Source organism: Cyprinus carpio, chromosome B17 (assembly GCF_018340385.1).
Source record: "Cyprinus carpio isolate SPL01 chromosome B17, ASM1834038v1, whole genome shotgun sequence".
Classification (NCBI taxonomy): Eukaryota; Metazoa; Chordata; class Actinopteri; order Cypriniformes; family Cyprinidae; genus Cyprinus; species Cyprinus carpio.
In genome coordinates this window covers 3,270,135-3,284,863 of record NC_056613.1, presented here as the reverse complement: position 1 = coordinate 3,284,863, position 14,729 = coordinate 3,270,135, and the positions used below count along the sequence as shown (strand labels likewise).

The following is a 14,729-nucleotide window of genomic DNA, read 5'->3' as shown; positions in this document are numbered from 1 at the left end:
CATGATTCATCTAAAGTAATTTAAATTACTTTCATTTCTCTAGTTAACTTTTCTGCTGATGGTATCCAAGGTCACATAATAAATTTGTTATACTCCAGTATTTTTAGTGTTGTTTGGCATTAATCTTGACTGTTATGGTTGCTTGCCAAGGCATTTTGAGCTAGTTGTTGTTAGGGGTGATTGCTTATTAAAAACACACAAGTCAAAAGTCATCACTTATTATGTATTAAATATAATACTTAATCTAAAGTTTGGGGTCAGTAAGATGTTTATATGTTTTTTAAATAATTTTTTTTATTATTATTATTCAGCAAGAATGATCAAGTGACACTTGTAATGTTACAAAAGTTTTCAAATAAATGCAGTTCTTTTGAACTTTCAACTCATCAAAGAATCCTGAAAGAAAATGAATGACAGTTTCCATGAGAATATTAAGCAGCACAAACGTGGATAATAATCAGAAAAGTTTCTTGAGCAGCCAATCTGTATATTAGAATGATTTCTGAAGGATCATGTGACACTGAAGACTGGAGTAATGATGCTGAAAATTCAGCTTTGATCACAGGAATAAATTGTATTTAAAAATATATTCAAATAGAAAACTGTTATTTTAAATTATAACAATATTTCACAATATTGCTATTTTACAGGATTTTTGATTAAATAAATGCAGCTTTAGTGTGCATAAGAGACAAAATCTTACCAACCCCAAACTTTTAATGGAGTGTACATACAATTTTGAAAATCCCTAGACATAAGTATGAGTACGTTTGATTTTAATTTTTTTGAATTTTGTAAATATGAACATTTTGTAAGTTAAATGTATCACTAATGCAGTTTTATGTTCTCTTTTAGGCTATCAAATACTGTCATCATATGAAAGTATTGGTTTATCTATTTGTTGTTTCTTCAACCAAATGAATGCTTGAAGCTCATTCTTATTTGTATAGTTTCATGATGGCTCCATCTAGTGGCTAAAATCATGTCATTTCATCAGTTGTCTTCTGGTTTCATCTGGACTGTGTGTTTCTGTGCAGGTGTAAGGTGGCGTTATGCCCACTGGAGGATTCTGGGGGCTGTAGTTTCCTGTTGCTAAGCTCAGTGAACAGCAGAGGAGGAGAACAGAGCTGCCATGGCTTTGATTGACAAACACAAGGTCAAACGACAAAGACTCGACAAAATCTGCGAGGGTAAGAAATCTCACATTGTCTCTTAAGTACTGTGCCCGTGCCATGGTGCAGTGATGGTATCAAATGGTAATACATAATCCTACATATAAATGCTATTTTATATGTCCAATAGACTTCAAGGAATATGTAAGAATGTGTTTTTTTATGCACTACAGTTTATAAGTCTCTTATACTCACTTATTTGATCACAAATACAGTAAAAACAGCAATACTGTGAAACATTTGTACAATTTAAAATAACTGTTTTCTATTTGAAAATATTTTAAAATGTAATTTATTCCCGTGATTCAAAGCTGAATTTTCAGCATCATTACTCCAGTCTTCAGTGTCACATGATCCTTCAGAAATCATTCTTATATGCTGATTTGCTGTTCAAGAAACCATGGATAGAAAGTTCAAGAGAACAGAATTTATTTGAAATGGAAATTATGAATATGTTTATTGTCACTTTTGATCAATTTAATGCATCCATGCCAAAAAAAGTATACCAAGCCATGATATGATTTTTTTTTCGAAGAAGCTATGGTAATTCTGCAGTCATTTTTTGTCCTTTTTATAGTGTGTGTGTGTATATATATATGTATATATAGAGTGTTTGCGTGTGGGCATGTGTGATAAGTGATGTCATCTCGGGTTTCCTGAGAAAGTTTTTCCAGCTTCCCAAATGTTCTTATTGGTCCCATTTGCGAGCCATCAGAGGCAGATTAAAAAACCAAAGGAATAACTAGTGAAACTAAATGCACATTTACTCCAAAACACATGCTGAACGTTCACCAAAGTTGACATCAGTCATGATGATGCAATGTTCCTCTAATGGAGCAGGAACTTAAATGACTGTCTAAACCCCATATCACATATACATCGACACACACATACATGCAATCAATCTATAATCCCCTGACGCTGAGAGAGTTTTCCATCCATTCCACAGAAAACCACGGTTTGGCATCTCTCTGCTGCCTCATATTATAAGCGTATAAAAGTTTGCATTTGGCTCTTGGACCCCCTCGCTGGGACTCCTCATGTGGTTGATCTGGCAGCCTTGCGTTTTCTTCCTCGCACATCAATTAGGCCCACGGTTAGGAAACCGAGGAGGGGAATGTGCCTCTGGGGATGTTGTAAACGACACTGTGTACACAGAGGAAGGGCCAGAGAGTCATTAGTTTTTTTGGTCTGACAGGGTGTAGTTTTCATATGTGAGATGGACACTATTGCCCGCTGAAATGTTGTTCTACAGCTTTATATGTTTATTTGTTTAATCTTATGGTCATTTTTAGTAGGTCTCTGTGTGTAGTAAAGGAAGTCTGATGTGTTAAAGTCACCATGATCTGTGCAGATTATTCCAAAGAAAAAAAAGTTTGCTTTTGTAATCTTTAATCAAAACATGCTCTTCTTCTGAAACCAATTTCTTTGCGTTTGACGTCATTGGATAACGTTAACCAATAGTCAAATAGCTATTTAGACAGTGTTTTAGTAAACTTGTCATCAGTCTGTCTGTCTCCATTCTGGTATGGAACGGCCCTTTTTGATAATTGATTCGACTCATCCCACATTTTTTTCATGTTGAATAATGCTTTTCACTTGGAAATACATTGTGTTGTGGACGTGAAAAAGTTTGTGAATAGCCGTGATTTAAAAAAATGTGTATTGCGTTGCCTTTTTTCAAAGAAGCTGAGGGACGAGTTTAAAATAGTTTTCTGTGGTCATCAACATTATGCCTCCAATCCTTTTGACTGAACTTGAACTTGTATTGAACCTGCAACATTCCTTTAATGCCATGCGAGTTGTCCTTGTTGAATTAAAAAAGAAATTTCATGCATGCTTGCATTAGAAAATACAGCTATTTCAATTGATTGTAGATGTATTTATTTATTTATTTTCCTGTTTTCCTAATAAAAAAAAATATTTTATTTACCTTTTTTAAATGGTTGTGATTTTTTTAAAAATACATAAATATTAATAATAATAAATATTATTTTATCATTTATTTAATTTATTATATTAAATAAAATAAGGTTTGTTACTATTGCAATATTTCACTACAAAGAGTATTTAGGAACAATATTATTATTGTTATATTATTGTTACAAAAGTAATGATTCTTGTTAAATAATATAATGATATACTAATTTATTATTATTTATTTTACAGTACAACTATACCATAACAGTACTCATATTTATAAGTCTTTATTTCTTCATTTTCAATTGTTAAACCATCAAGCTTTTATTTTGAACACAGTGCTGCACTATAAAACATGCAGTGCATATATTTACAGCTTCTGTGATTTGGAAATTGCACTAAGCCATGCTTGACAGACATGCTCACTAGAGACTAGATGTGTCTCAAAAGAGATGTTTAAACAATGATATTCATCAGGTAGTTCAATTTTCTCCTGTGAGATTGTAATTTGTTGGAAGATCAGTGAGTTTTTCTAGGAAGCGTTTCATTGTGGGATTTTTGGCTGTTGTGCTGTGGTGTCCCCTATCACAGAAGTTAAATAGTGCTTCCAAGCAGTGCAAGTGTGTGACACATTAACCGCTAGGTAAAGTTTCTAAGAGACGGTTCAAGTCTGAAAGATCAGGTGTCAGAAACTCGAGTCATATATTCCCTTCAGCTCCAGCACAAAGCCTGCAGTCATCACATCTACAGCCGCTGGCTCGTTAAACGCATGACTCGTTTTCCCAGAGTTGGAAAAGCTGGGTTCTTCAGTATACCTCCCATAATGAAGAAATGTCAAGTCTCCCTCTTTCCTTTTTAAAAAAGAGCCTTATTACAGCACCGCGATGGGACTCCCCAAGGGAATTCTGCTGCAGAGGAGAAACCAGCAGAAAAGAAGAAATAGAGAAGAGAAATGAGGAAGTTAAGTTGTGAATGCGTTATAGAGAGATGTCTGAAAAGAGAACTGTCAGCTGCATCGCTGTGCAGAGGCTGCCTAAGAAAAAAATATTAAATGGTGTAAAATCTGAGAGCTCTTCTATATAGCTTTTCAGTAGCAGAATGGTTACTTGAGTGGTTATAAATTGGACTGCACTGTTTTTCCTGAATGAATATTGTAGCTGTGTGTGTGTCTCAACCGAGATTCCTGTGCTTCTGAGAAGAAAAGAGACAAGGCTCATCACAAAAAGTTCATTGTATTTGCGGCTCTTGTGATTATAATGGAAGATTAGGGTATTCAGATTATTATAGCAGATGACAAGTAAATGTTTAATACCCTTGCTGGAAAAACAGGTCAAGCTGGTTTTCTGGAACAGAGTAGCTGGGTTGTTTTTGTACCAACGAGCTTGACCCAGATGGTCTGCCAGCTCAAACTTTGGATCAACTAGCCGGTCGTCCCGCTTATCAACCATGTAGACCATCTTAGACCAGTTATTGTTAACTAAAACTATTAAAAAATTTTCATTATATTGACATAGAGCTGAAATAAAATATGCAAGTAATACGCATGCTAATAAACTAGTTATTAGTGAGAATTTGTCCCTAAAATAAAGTGTTATCAAATAAACAATGAATATTAGATATGAGAAATATGATTTTTTTTTTATGGATTTTTTAAAACAAAATGTAGAAATGTTGCCTTGGCAATTAACTAAAATAAAAAAGTTTATGTTGAAGAGCTACAGTTTCAGAAACTAAAACTAAAAATAAATTAATGCTAAATTATGCATGTGACAAAATGAATAAAACTTAAATTTATTTGAAAAAAGAAAAATAATTCAAAATAATAAATTATATTATAATAGTGTGTAAATAAAAACAAATAATGCTGTCTTAGACCAGACTGAAACCATGATAGAGCTTAAATCATTTTGTACACAGAGCATTTCTTTTAATCCAGTGTGAGTTGTTCTTGTTGTATCAAAATGAGAACATTTTTCATAAATTGGCAATTTATAAACAACTTTAATATATAAAAACACACACAGTATACAGCATTAGGAACTCCCAGCTGAACAAGAAAGTGAGTAAATTAGTTGAAGTAATGTTTCATTTCACCGCATTCTGCTTTTAATCACTTCATATCCTTTTTTTATGAATTTGCTTCCCTCAAAGAGCTCTCGTATTAGTAGTCATGTATAAAATTGCTTACACATGTATTCCCAGATAGGCAGAGAAGCTTGTTGAAGCCAAACGTCCCACGGGGTTTTTTATTAGATTAGTCACAGTCTCTCAGGCACAAAGGATTTATGAAAATTCTCTCTCTTTTCCTTTGTTTCTGTCTCTCTTTCTTTCTCTCTTTTGTTCCTTAAAGTTCTGCAGAAGGATAACTAAAGACCGTGTTGCCATGATACAGCTCTCCTTGTTTTTTTTTCATTGTGATGCAACTGTACTGATCCATGTTGTTTTTCTTTTTGGTAATTATGTAGCAGTTGTTAAAGAATCCAATATAATCCTCACTGTGTCTGTAAGCGAAAGTCACAAAAAGAAAGAAAAGACTCTTCCAGAGAGATTTGATTTCATTTGGCTGTGTTGCATACTCTCTCTTGCTCTGTGCCAAAACCTAGTGAACTAGTAAGGCATCAGTGCCTCGCTCCAAAAAGTAGGCAGCATAATTATAAGGGAGCTTGGCGTGTAGCACACACAGAGAAGTCAATCCCAGTATGCAATGCGTTTATGAGGTGAGAGAATTGTTGATTATGAAAATAATTATTTTATCTGTTGCTGAAAATTGTTGACAAAAATAGTGCATTCTATAATAATGTTTTTGTGTGTCACTGGCTCAGCAACAAGTTATCTCTACTGGCATTAGTTCTTAGCTTTGAATCTCCAGTGTCGAGTGCTTTTTGTGTGACATGCCTGTGAAGAGGGTACAATTAGGTCACTATAATGGGGGTCGTTTGCAATCTGGGAATGCTAATGTATTCAGGTGTTGTTGATTCTGAAGAACAGGCTTGAAGCCAAAATGAAATTCCTGCCATATCTGTATTACAGGCATGAAACAGTGTTTCATAAAAGTGAAAGGATCAAAACAAAGCAAAGTGCTGGAAAGTCACTTTAAACTGTGCAAAGCTTTAGATGGTATCAAAATGCAGAATGTATCACAATGACATGGACAGTCAAAGAATATGCCCTATTAATTTTATCCTCACAAGTCTCTTTCTCTCCCTTCCTCTCAATCTCTCTCTCACTCTCTGGTGTTTGTGGGGATCAGAAAGGATTTGGGTGGAGTATTTCAGTGGCAGGTGGACAAAATCTGTTCACAACAAAAAGCTTTTCCTAAACCGAAAAACTCAAGATTCAACTGTTAACATTCATATGGCTGGAATGTTTTTCATGAAACCCGTATTTGCAAGCCTTTAGATATTGTAGTATTATTTGATGTCCCAGATTTTGCCTTTCACTCCTGTTGGTTTTATAATGCTTGTCTTAATAACATAGCTATGCTTTCTCAATGGGGAATAGCAAAACATGGGGTGATGGCTTCTTTATGTAGAATGAATGTCTAAAAAACTGTATTGGTGTATTCAAGGGATTGTTCAACCGAAAATGAAAATTCTATTATTATTTACTCACCCTCATGTTATTCCAAACCTGTAGGCATTTCTTTCTTAATGACCTTTGGGGTCCAAAAAACACTAGACCCCACTGACTTTAATTGTACGGACAGAAATCCACTAAGACGTTTTTTTTATATATATATATATTATATATATATATATATATATATATATATATATACATAAATATCCCTATATATATATATATATATCTTTTGTGTTTCACAGAAAGAAAGTCAGGTTTGGAACGATGTGAGTAAATGTTGACAGAAGTGTCCCTTTAAAGGGTAACAAAGAATTTTTATGCTGTTCTGATTTTCTAAGAAATTAGAGTATACTTATGTAATTTCACTAAAAGTGGTATCTCAATTTGCTTCAGATCTAATTGGTTTTGTAATGAAGCTGTAATCCATAAGCTTCCAGATGCTTTGTGACCTCATTGTTGGTGTGCTGTGAAGGGTGTTTGGAGGCAGTGGTTCATAAAGCTGCACTGGTGTCGGCTCGGGTCATAAAGCAATACATGAGTGGTGATGCTGGATCTCTGCATTTGCGTAGCTCTGCAGGCATTGCTGGCCCATCATAGGATTATTGTTCAATCAGGATTTGACGTTTCCTGACAGTGCTACACGATTCTGCCCTGCTGCATTAGATCTGTATTAGTTTCACTGGCCCGCCCCACTGGCCCATCTCTTGGAGTCCAGCAAAGACCGCCTGCTTAATGCCAGCTGGCTTTTGAAAGAAGCACAGACCACCTCAACCATTGGCATCAGGTAAGCGTGTCCATGGCAGCATGTGTTCCTGGCCAAAGGGATTTCACTTTATTCATTATCATCAGGGACACATTTTGTGTGTGTTTGCATGTGACGTCACAAGGGTGAAGAGTGGATTTAAGCTGGCTTTATTTGGTCTGTAATCCCTCATAGCAATCTGAATGAGTAAAATGTTCAGAGTTGGAGCGGATCAGCTTCGCTGGATTATCACAAGCCCCTGCCTCCCCCACACCAACCCTCCCCTTGTTAAAAATTTTCTTCCTGTCTCCGTTTTCTCTCTTTTTCTTTCCCTCTGTCTGTTCACGCTTGTCGCTTTGCATTGCCAGAATGGAGTAGTCAGGCAGGCTTCGGCTACCAACATTATTTGTGAGAGTGCATGGTGTCCTCTTTCCTGCTTCCATCACCACCAGCAGTATTCCCCAGATTAATTATTCACCGATCGCCAAGCAAGAGGAGCCATTTGATAGCCAGTCCTTGCCACTTTGATAGAGACGGGAGACAGAAATTACAACTGGACCTCAGGTGAAAAGCAATACTTCTGTTTTAATTTTTTTCTTTCACCTCCCTGCCTCGCACCACTTGACAACATCCTGCAACTAGAAACTTAAAGGAAAACCGTTCTCATTTTTCTTCCCTGTGAGTAAGGTATATCTCTTCCTCATGTTGATCTCCAGTAAGCAGTTGCCGATCGGCCGTTCCCAGAGCTGGGACACGCTGGGTGGGAATGAGGGTCATTGGGAGCGCAGTGACAGTGTTTACGAGCAGCAGGCCCGGATGGCTGGTCGACGCAACTCGCTGAGCTATGGAGCGGATGCGGGAGGGGGATGGTATGAGCCACTGCCTGGAGTGCGTCCCCCTGACCTGGATTTGAAACGGGAGCAAGACTCCTACCAGGAATCTCTTTACAATCAGGGATATTTGGATCGTCCTGACCCACGTAACATAAGAAAGAGCTCCGTTCCTGAGTTGAATAGCCATTACGACCGGTCACCCATGGCTCACCGTGGTTCCCTGCCACCCCACGACTACTATCAGCAAGACTCAGGCATGCCACCACGGCCAACCGAGGGTTTTTATCGTGGAGAGCAACCTCATTCTCTTAATAGGTCATCTTCACATTATGGAATGATGGCTGGTCATCGGCAATTGTGGGAACAGAGCTCAGGAAGTCGGCCTGGTTCTGCTGCCCCAACACCTGGCATACCTCCTCCCCCACCTCCAACTGCTCATGACATGGGTCGTATTTACAGAGAGCCGTCTCTGCCTGGACCCCCACATGCTTCTCCTGGCACCAAAATTATGCAGGATGGGCAGCGCATTCCAAGCCGTGCACCATCTCCAGCTCGTTATTTTATGGAGCCAAATTCTCCCCGTTATGGTGCTGAGCCACCTGCCTCTCTAACTAGCCATTCAGTCTACAGTGATGTTAACGGAAGGCCGATTGATCCTCATCAGCCAACCGCCACCTGCCTGGTGGTTGAACCAGTTGCTCAAGGAATGGATGGAACTGCACGAGGTATGGTCATGCATCCGGAAAACCCCTCACCATACACCATACAACAGCAACAGCAAGCCCAACAGCAGGCTCAACAACAAGCACAGCAACAAATGCAGCAACAGCAAATGCAGCAGGTTCAGCCAGTCCAGCAAATGCAGCAAGCTCAGCCAGTGCAACAAATACAGCAAGTACAGCAAATCCAGCCCATTCAGCCAGTGCAGCAAGTTCAGCAGGTACCACAGGTTCAGCCAGTGCAGGAAGTTCCACATGTGCAACCCTTGGCACCCCCAAATCCTGTCTATACTCCAGCTCCCCCTATAGCTGCTGCCCCAGTAAACACTCCAAGTGTGGCCACTATTCCTGCTCCGTTACCTCAAATTCCTGCTCAAACTTTTACTGTTCCTCCTCCTCCCACTGTTCCTCAGACCCCAGTGGCTCCTGTAGACCCTAAAAAAAATGCGGACCCTGAGTTTCTGGCATTGCTGCAAAAAGAGGGCCTCTCAGAAAGCACCATCACCTCTCTACTGCAGCAGGGCTTTGACTCCACTGCAATGCTGGCTGTAATGGAGGAAAATGATGTGCGTTCAGTGGCTCCAAACTTAGGACAAGCTCGGGTTCTGTCGCGTGTTGTGCTTGGATGCAAGCGACCCCCCGAAATCCTTCATGCTACCCCACTGCATCCCAGTGCTCCGGTCCGTGGCAGATCTAACAGCTTTAGCCATCGCAGTGACATTTACGTGCACCAGCCTCCACCCTTGACTCCAGGCATGGAGTCCCAATATATGCAGCCACCTTCTACCCCCATGCAGACTATATCTCCAAGGATGGGTGAAGGTTATAGTCGCAGGCCCAGCAGTGCTCCCTCCCAGCATCTTCTTGAGACCAGTGGGTATCCTGGAGCCAGGTCTGCAGGAGCATACAGTGGTGCTGTGGTTCCAGTCCAGCCTCGCGCTTTTTCAGGTTACAATCCTCATGCTGGCTTGCCCATGCCACATATGACTGCAATGTCCCAACAGGTAGCAATTCCATCACATCTACCAGGAATGCCACCACAAATGGCAGCTTTGCCAGCCCCAATCCATGGAATGCCACAGACATTGCCAGCAGTTCCCCAACCAATGACTGTTCCTGCTTTGGGGCCACAGCAGGCTCCGAAGGCATATACCACCAACTATACTGTACCAATGGAGTTGATGAAGAGGGATCGAAGCTTGGCTGCAATGTCACCCATGCCTAGTCCCAATGTAAGCCCACAAGTACTACGCAAGGCTGGAGTGTCCTCAGACAGAGCCCTAGTACCCATTGGTGGTGCCGTCCCAGGTCAAAATGTGAGTCTGTCTAATCAGAAGCTCAGCCGGCGTACTGGACCTCCGGTCATTGTCTCCACTATGGCATCGCCAGACACAAGTAAATGAAAGCCCTCTTCCATTGCTACCTTCATTTTCTCCTTTTTTCCTCTCCTCCACCCCCTCCAGTGCTTCAGCTCCCAACTGTGTGTCAGAGTTAGCGTGTGTGAATCATACGGTTGTAGGTTAATTAATTCAAGTTAAATTTCTCCCCTTGAACTTGAACTTGTTTGTTTTGTTGTTGAAGTAGTAATAAATTGAGTTGCTAATGATGTTCCAAGATGTTTTCTTACCAAGGCTCAGCTTATTTTATTAAAGATTATCAAAGCTTATGGAACTAGTTTGTTTTGTGATAGATCAAATTCAGCTTTCTTTTGTACATGAAGGCTTCGCAAAGATGAATTCATTTAGTGTGTTATAATTCATCATCTTTTTATACCTTGTCATTGCAAAATGACATACCGCTTAATATTGAATTTCTGTAGTCTAGCACAAACTCAATTGAATAGGATGGTAAATTGTGCTAGAATGCACAAGCATGTTTTCATTATGTTGCCTTGTGGATCAGTGGCCTGTTATGTTATTAGTCAGTCACATTTTTGCAGTATTAGTCATTATCAGCTTCAGGGTGTCAGTGACTTGGATTGTGCTTTATTTTGGCTTGGTATTCTGTAATACATTGCTTTTATGTATGTTCTGTAGTAGGTGTATCTAAATGGATTTGGACTGACATGTTTTATTTTTATTTTCATGGTTTGTCTTTGCCAGTTTAAACCTCTGTCACTATCTGCCCGTCGCAGCTGATCTGTTTGACTAAGATACTGTGAATGAAGTGTAGCTTGTCAGTAGCGGTAGAGCCCTTTGATATATGTTTGATGTGAATTGTCACCTTTGAGCCAAACACAGGCACAGGGAGAGAACGACAGTTTAGTTTTTTGCAAAGCACAAACTTCAATAGGAAATTTCCATTGCGAGAATCAACTGAGCATGTCGTTTTTCAGTTTATATTTAAGAAAGTGGCATTACTTACATGACATTTAAGAAAAACTATTTTCATTATTATAATGCAAAAAATATACTTTTTATTATTATAATGCAAAAACATTTTTTATTAGCATGAAATGTTACATTGCAAACATCGCTTTATTTTCTTTTATGCAAAATATAAATATTTTTCTTTTGATTTTGGTGTGAAATGTGACTGTTTTTGTGGGATTCATTCAAATGTTTTTGCAGGACTGATGTTGATGCATGTTTTGCAGATAATGCTTAAGACTGTAAAGGGTCATATTTCTCTGTTATTCAATCCCACCTGGTGCAGCTGGTGTAAGAGACAGTTTCCAGCCTACATTGGCTGTTTCAGAACGATGACCAATGACTGCACTGAGGGGGAGGGGAGGCAGCAAAGGGAATTTTACTCTGAGCCGAAATGGAGATGCAGTGTCAGACCCCGGCAGGAAATTAAACAACACATCACCATAGTCAGGCTAATCACATTGTGGTGATAGTAATCAGAGTGTATGGATATGATTGGAGAGCCTCTGGGGTGGGAGAGAAATGAGCAGTGATAATAAACATTATTAAAGGTTGACTGGTTCAGTGCCTGGTGAGCGAGCAGCTTCAGTAGTGTTGGGCAGTATGACCAAAATCACGGTATGAGTTATTATATCTCATGATAACAGCATGTATCCCAAAATGGTTATTAGTGCTGGAAATACAAGGAAGGATGGTTTATATGTTAGATAAGCATAGAAAATACTATTTTTGGATAATCTAGTGGATTAAATACTTTGGAACTTGATGGGCTCAAATCACAAGATAAGGTTATTTATAACAGATAAGTCTGACATCACTGCAAAAACAGTTGTTCATTATGAAAATATTAAGTTAAAAATAAATTATTTAAAACATTTCCTCCATTTAAATGATATATGTGATGATTGACTCATTTCTGCTGTTATTCTCTCTATTATGCAGTGCATTTAGATATTTAAAGGATTGAAAAATCGAGTTGTTTGATATGTTGTGTTGTAGTGCAAATGTGGACTAGTCAGTGGTTTAAGTGCTGGTTGACCTACCCAGCCTAGATAACATCGTAATTTTTACGACCGACTCCAATCCACGGCTTCCTCATGGATCCTCTCATTTCGTTTCTCTTTCAAAGGCTTCCATTTCCCTTTGTATATTTTTTTCCCTCCCTTTGCTTCTGTTACACCTTCCCTGCCATCTCACTTAAGTTAATGGGTTTAGCTGGCTTTCGTTCCATATAATGAAACCATTTCTCCAGTGCCCCAGTCATCTCTGACTCCAGATGTTTCAGGTTGGATAGAGTCAGAGTACATTGCTCATGTCCTAAACATCTGTGAAAACCCCAGCGGGCAAGAATATGAGCGCTTCTCTTATGAACAACAAAGTCATTTGCATGTGGGTGATGGTTGTTTGTTTAGCCAGTAATTTTGTCTGCTAATGGACAGGCTGAAGACTGCGGGCTCGCAGGGTATACCTTAATTGTTTGTTGCTAGGTGACCTGTTTTTGGTAGCGACGACTGCTCTGATTTTTTTTTTTTTTATAGTTATAATTATTATTATTGTGCCATCTCTTTTAGAAAGCATGCACATACACCATCATTCTTTTTTTACGGTCTAATACATTTCAATGAACTGATCTGAAAAGAGCCTGCTTCCTTGTTCCTTGACCATATATGGTCAATCTAAATGCCCCCAAGACTAATTGTGTCTATATATGGACATGCAGGGACAACCCTGGCAGAAGACCTTCCTTTCTAGTAAGAAGGGATTATGTAGCCATGGCGATGGGTGTTGCGGTCAAGCCATATGAGAGTTTTCCAGGTCAGGTGTGTCCATGTGTTTGTGTATAGTTGTTTGTGTTTTATTGTGTCTGAGGTATTATTTGATATTGATTTTTTTGCTTGAAGTTCTTTTAGGAAGCGAGCTCTTAGGACCGAGCGTTTAGAGTGATCATCCTGTAGTCTGGGATAAGCTGCTCCTGGTCATGGATCAGAAGCGTTCCGCTGAAATGAGGCTTCATGGTACGATTTACTCTAGTGCAGGCTGTTTAGTTGAGCTACTTCATTCTAGGCCACAGTGTTTCTGTATGGTCGCAGGGGACTGTTAGTGCTAAAAAACTACAGTTGAATTAGATTTGCATTTTCTGAAGGGAATACTAGTGAATATTAGGTTCTGTGTAATCAAATGGAGCTTGATGATCATCAGCATATGATTGTTTTAGTTTTAATGAAAGAGAATCAGTATACTTTAATTTTTAGTGTAAAGGTGGCTATATGGTTAAATATATGCAAGGACAAGGCCAGTATGCAGATACTGTGGTGATGTCATCACTGTTGTTTACGTTTTGAACGCCAAATGAGTCTAGCTAACTATAGCTTGATAAATAGATGGTACATTTAAGGCTAAAATGTTCAAAAAAACATTTTACTTTTCTGAACACATGATATTATTAGGAGTAGCATATTGCATACCTTGGTAAATTAATGTAGAGATGATTCAGTACCATGGTATTGATCAAATAATATGATGTATGGATGTAAAATATATGCATTTATGTTTAAGCCAGTAGCTAATATGGTGCAGATATATATATATATAATTATTTAATAATTGCAAATGAGGTGCTCAGAAAAAGATGAAATTACAAGAATACTTATTATACTCAAAATTCAATACAAATGTTGGAAATTTTGAAATGGAAAGTTGATATTGAGTAAAGTTGTATTCATATTACAGGTTTATTTAGTCTTGGCATGACTGTCCAAGAAAATAAAGGTGGCTGGTACAGCATAAAAATGACTTGTTCGTAGTTGTTGTGCAATAATCTGTAGAAATTTGATCAGTCTCTTAGGAAATTTGGAGGAAAGTCAACATGGAGTAGGAAAAAGAGAGGAAACAATGAATGAGAATGAAGGGCAAAAACCGCTCGAACCCAAAAGTCGTTTCTGTGCCGATTTGTCCAGCTCAGCATATTCATTTACTGTAGGTTACAGAAATGAAAAGAGAAGACCGAGAGAGAGAGAATGAAAGAAAAGAGATTAGAGAAGTAAAATCCCACTAGCCATCTGTGCAGGACGGGCCCAGTGGAAAAGTGGGGGGGTCTGGGTTAGCGCTCTCCATCAGAACATAATCCTGCAGAAATGAATGAATGTGGGTACTGTAATCCCTGTCCGCAGCAGGACGACTCATCCGACCTGTCTCTGACATGCAGAACTGTCCCGCATCATGCCATATTTGCATTATAGAATCAGAAATGGGTGTGATATTGGTTTGTTTGAATGTATGAATAATCAGTTTGCGCTGGTGCAGCATGCAGACGAGAGCTGTATGTAAACAACTCCCAGCGTCTGATATTTCCTACTTCATAAAATGTTAAACAACTTGTAAATCACTTATGC

General features: G+C 38.7%; 1 protein-coding gene across 6 annotated transcripts in view; it reads left to right on the top strand.

Moving 5' to 3' along the window:
* LOC109076766 (C-terminal-binding protein 2-like) overlaps positions 1 to 14,729 on the top strand; it is a 46,374-nt gene that overhangs the window by 10,875 nt on the left and 20,770 nt on the right. For 2 of the 6 annotated variants that reach the window (XM_042743016.1, XM_042743015.1), the window contains exon 2: positions 1,038 to 1,190. In XM_042743016.1, coding sequence (XP_042598950.1) covers positions 1,133 to 1,190 — 58 coding nt within the window. In that variant the 5' untranslated portion in view covers positions 1,038 to 1,132. Of the gene's footprint in view, positions 1 to 1,037; positions 1,191 to 7,526; positions 10,364 to 13,094; positions 13,153 to 14,729 lie in introns of those variants that run through there. The other 4 variants (XM_042743011.1, XM_042743013.1, XM_042743012.1 and 1 more) reach the window with 3 other exon arrangements.